This window comes from Myotis lucifugus, unplaced genomic scaffold (genome assembly GCF_000147115.1).
Source record: "Myotis lucifugus unplaced genomic scaffold, Myoluc2.0 scaffold_746, whole genome shotgun sequence".
Lineage (NCBI taxonomy): Eukaryota > Metazoa > Chordata > Mammalia > Chiroptera > Vespertilionidae > Myotis > Myotis lucifugus.
In genome coordinates this window covers 203,154-208,213 of record NW_005871794.1, presented here as the reverse complement: position 1 = coordinate 208,213, position 5,060 = coordinate 203,154, and the positions used below count along the sequence as shown (strand labels likewise).

At 46.2% G+C, this 5,060-nt stretch overlaps 1 protein-coding gene across 1 annotated transcript; it reads right to left on the bottom strand.

Moving 5' to 3' along the window:
* Positions 1–3,291: 3,291 nt before the first annotated feature.
* On the bottom strand, positions 3,292–4,439 carry LOC102422155 (Krueppel-like factor 17). The gene has a single exon (XM_006105994.2). The coding sequence runs from the start codon at positions 4,399–4,401 to the stop codon at positions 3,292–3,294; it is 1,110 nt and encodes a 369-aa protein (XP_006106056.2). The 5' UTR covers positions 4,402–4,439.
* Between the last annotated feature and the right edge of the window lie 621 nt (positions 4,440–5,060).

Below are 5,060 nucleotides of genomic sequence, written 5' to 3'. Positions count from 1 at the left end.
TGCTTTACTTTTTCCTGAGTTGATTAGTTGATTAGGAGGTTTGTTGCACTGTTTTTTAATCATTCACCTGATTTATACATATATGTCTCTTTATATGCTAATAAATTATAAAATAAACCTTTGACTTTTTTCTCTTTTATGTTCTATGCTTTTATTTTTAAATTATAAACTTCCAAAGAAAAGGTTGGCAATTAAAATTTAAATCTTAGAATAAAAGTCAATTGGTAACGTGAAAAATACCATTTGCTATATTAAATCTTAAAGACTTAGAGAATAACATTTATCTAAATGAGAAAGGTTTTTTCTAACATTTCAAAAATCAGGTTGTCATAAAGAGAGATGTTATACAACCCACAAGAAATAATTAAAATGTGGCTTCTAAGGGATTTTCTCTGAAAACTATAAGGCAGCAGCTATATCGCTCTCCCAACTGTTCCAAGGCGACATGGAATTTGAAGTTTTTTTCAGAGAGGCAGCTTTCTCATTTGGCTCAGGTGTGCTTTGCTTCGGATATCTCTGACTTACTCAGCCTCTCAGCTCATAAGCCCAGTAGACTGATTTTTTTTAATTGTAATTCAGACCTTCAAGAAAAGACAACCCTGTTGGCCCAGATTGCATTCCACCTTATCTCCCTTTCTGAAGAACTGTGCCTGGGAAATGGAACCATTCATTTTAATTACTGCATAGTTATAGGTGATTGGAAATGGGATCTCTTAAAAGATAAATATAGGCAAATTATTCAAAAATTGTTTCTGTCTAAGGAACATCAGGTCAATTGTAGGGGAAAGAAAATGAAAAAAAAATTGTGGCTGGCAGACCCTACTTTGAAAAAAGCTAACTAACATTTTCTAATAAGAAAACAAATGATAAAATAGATATTAGATTGTTGGGGTCCAACCCCAGCAGGTCCAGGGGTCCCCAAAGGTGTGGATGGAGTCGATGAAGAAGGAATGACACAGAGATAGTGTTCAGTTGATCAGCAGCCTAGCCAGGATCTCTAGCCAGGATCTCCAGCCAGGTTCTGTGTTTTATTGTCTTGTTACATCTGTATTTATACCAGTTGATTTTAATCCTGTCAATTTCTATTCCAAAGGTTAGGGCGTTTCTTATCTCCATTCCAGAAAGTAAAGATTATGTAGCTTAAGGATGATTGTTCCTGGTTAAAGTGATTAACTACCCACCTGGCATTTAGTTAAGGGGTTTTATCCCCTCCCTAACTTCAGGGAAAAATCCCTACCTGCGGAAACAACCTTTCTTGGAGAGGTGACCTTGGTTAAAAAACATAGCGCCAAGAAGGTGAGAAAACATATTAAGAACAGTATGCCATATAAGCCAGGTCCCTTGAAACATATGCTGTGCAGCTGTTTCTTCCCTGCAGCAACTGTGTCAAGCAGCAAGGATGGACCGGCTTCTGGCAAATTCCCCTTTTTTTAATTTTTTAAATGATAACACATGTAAATCAGCAGCCACTCTCGGATTGGGTTGTTTAAGACTCGGAAGAAGACTGACAAGCAATGATAGTGAGCGTAGCTATAAACCTAGTGGATGGAGTGCACGAGGAGCCTTGTTCCTGTAGAAGGTTGCTGGCCTCTTCAGTCAAGGGATTTCAACTGTCCTCAAGTCGGGGGTTTGGTTGTCCTTGTTGATCTGGCTAGCGGGCGGCGTCATTGGTGATGGGCTTCCCAAAGCATCAGCGAGTTGAAGGGCTGCATCAAAGGGTCCATCAGGGCCGTGCTTGATGGTGGTGTTGGTGTCCAGGGAGGAGTCAGCTGTGCCCTCTGGGTTGGCCAATATGGATGATACCAGGGAGGAGGATGAGGTGGAGATGGAGGGTAGTAGAGAGAAAAAGAAGAAAAAGCAAAAGAACTACAAGGCATGGAAGTGTTCAGAATAAAGAAAGGGAGAAGAAAGGGAAGAAGGCAGCATCCTGACACAGCCCTTTCCTTCAGCTGCCCCTTTCCCTGTGGTCCAAGGTAGAAATGGGAAAGAAGTCCTGTTGCAGTGAGAGGGCAGCTGCTGTCAGCCAGTCTTTGTTCCCGATCTTAGCTGGGCATGGGAAGCGAAGCAGCCATGGGGGCAGGAAACCTCCCTCAGAAGGGGTGAGGGTTCAGGCCTCTGCAAAGTTGGGGGTTGAGGGTCTGTGCCCCACCTCTGTTGACCCCCAAGTTGTCTCCTGATGGCCCCTCTGTGACTGTGCCTGTCTTAGGTTGTTCCTTCCCTGAGGAATCTTACCCGTCTCTGGGTAACCAGCTATCCTTCGGGGCCAAGCAGGGTGATGTGAGGTGTGCGAATGAGGGAGGGGCAGCGCCCCCCTGCAAGAGGTTCACTTCTGTCTCCTTGGTAGCCTATGCCTCCGTGGCCTCCACGCCCAGCACCTGCCTTGGGCTCCTCTTGCCTGCAATGGACTGTGAGAAAAGGGTCCCTCTTGACACAAGGGCAAGAGGGGCCAATACAGGACAAGGGAGGAATGGCCTGTCAGCATGTAGTCCCGGGACAGGACTTTCTCAGCTCAGGATGTCAGGCTCTTGGCACAAGACAACTCCACGTATGGGGCATATACCAGACACCCCTAGTCATGGCAGAAAGGGGAGGTGCCCTTCCTGGAACAGTAGGGTAGGGAGATTCTAGAAAAGGCTGTGTTCGGGAGAGAAGGAGAAAGGCCAAAGAACCAGCAAACAAGTAGTCAGATTAAAAAAAAAAAGAAGAAGAAAAAAAAGAAAAGAAAAAGGAAAGGAAATGTGGGGCAAAGCTGGGAAGACAAACTCTGGGCATGTGTCTGGTGAGTTCTGGACAGAATCTGAGTCAAGACATAAGATGTGTCCCAAACGGTCTACTAGTATTTTTTTTCACTTACTGGAAGACCTTGGCCAAGGTCTCATGGCTAGTAAGCGGCATATTCAGAATTTCAACACAGCCTGGCTCTGGAAACTGTGGAAGACCAAGATAAGAACCTTGGGGTTTTTTTTTATAGCAGGCAAAGGAGAGTCACTAAAGAGTTTCCAGTTGAGGAGGGACATAAAGAGCTTTTTAATAAAGCCCCCAATATCTACTTTGCTTCATCTTTCCATGTAGCTAAACTCAGCAAGAGTAGGTGGCCCCAAAGAGGTAAGGGCATCCAAGACAGTTTTTGAAGAGTCCCTCATGGGGTCCAGCTCATATGGGCTTCACTCAACACTGCCTCACAATCTTCCTCAGTCTGAAAATAAGCCTGTACCTACTAAGGAGAATAGCTGGTCAGAGGCAAGCAGGATCTGAGTGGAGAAGCCAAAATGAAGGGAAGAGGAGGTTGACCTAAAGATCAGGAGCAGGAGGATCAGCTCTCTCTTCATCGTTGGCCTGTGGATTGGAGGATTTTGGCACCCGCAGATGAGTCCTTTTGTGTTGCCTGAGATGGTCAGATCTCATGAAGTCTCGGCCGCACTGATCACATTTATGTGGCCGGTATCTGGTGTGTATCCGCATATGTCGTCCAAGCTCATCGGAACGGAAGAAAGACCGCGTACAACCTTCCCACTGACATTTATAGGGCCTCTCACCTGTGTGTTTGCGTTGGTGATTCAGGAGGTGGGAGCGCTTGGTGTAAGCTTTCCCACAGTTCTCATACTGGCAGCAGTAAGGCCTTGCAATCTGGGATCTGCTCCTGTAAGCCCTTTCTGAGGCCCCACAATTCTGCTCTGCTCTTTGTGGCGCAGGTATAGGCTGCTTGGGTAGGAAGGGGTCTTCCTGGGAGGCTGGCTGGCTAACAAAAGAGCCCTGGGATTGTAAAGTCAGCAATGATGGGGAGCCATCTGGGGGCATTCCACAGTTGTGGGGATCTCTAGAGGGTAACATCTGAGCCAAAGAGGGGAACCCAGCCTGGCCCCCAGCAGAAGGCACAGTGGCAGGCAATAACATTTGAGGTGTTAAACAGTCTCTATTAGAAGGTACTGTAGGGTGGCCAGAATAATGCATTGTTGGTGTCGTAATGTGGGACATTGTGACTGGTGGCCCATTGTGGGGCATGCTCAGATTCCCACTGAAGTTCATGGCCATCCCTGAAATATTGGGCTCTCCAAAGGACATCATCTGGGACCTGTTGAAAATCATCATTCCTGGTTGAGAGGGAGACATTCTCTGACAGTAAATCATTTGGGAAGGAGGGAAAGTCACTTGGGGGCAATAGTTCACACTATCCTTAGGCAGCAACACACTAAACTGTGGCCCCATTTCATCTGCAATCTGCTTGGACTCCTGGGCAGAAGCCAAGGGCATCCTCTCCATCTGTGGACTCTGAAGGAGGTGTTGAATACCTGATGACTCACAGTTCCAAGAGGTGTGCACTCCACTGCTTTCAGGTGATGGAGACATCAACTTGTCAGTATCCTGGTGCGGAGCCGCTGGCCAAGGGTTCGCTTGCTCCATCTCTGCCTGGGATCCGTGCGACGGGGACTGTGTGTGAGTCTGGGCCACCTCTGGGCCGAGCTGAGCTGCGCTGCTCGACATCGCAGGTTGCGTGTCGTTGGGGTCCAACCCTATCAGGTCCAGGGGTTCCCAAAGGTGTGGACGGAGTTGGCGAAGAAGGAATGACACTGAGACAGAGTTCAGTTGATCAGCAGTCTAGCCAGGTTCTCTAGCCAGGATCTCCAGCCAGGTTCTGTATTTTATTGTCTTGTTACATCTGTATTTATACCAGTTGATTTTAATCCTGTCAATTTCTACTCCAAAGGTTAGGGTGTTTCTTATCTCCATTCCAGGGAGTAAAGATTATGAAGCTTAAGGGTGATTGTTCCTAGTTAAAGTGATTAACTACCTGCCTGGCATTTAGTTAAGGGGTTTTATTCCCTCCCTAACTTCAGGGGAAAAAACCCTACCTGGGGAAACAACCTTTCTTGGAGAGGTGACCTTGGTTAAAAACATAGCGCCAAGAAGGTGAGCAAACATATTAAGAACAGTATGTCATATACGCCAGGTCCCTTGAAACATATGCTGTGCAGATGTTTCTTCCCTGCAGTGACTGTCAAGAAGCAAGGATGGACCAGCTTCAGGCATTAGATATTAGGAGGGAAGAAATAATAATGTAA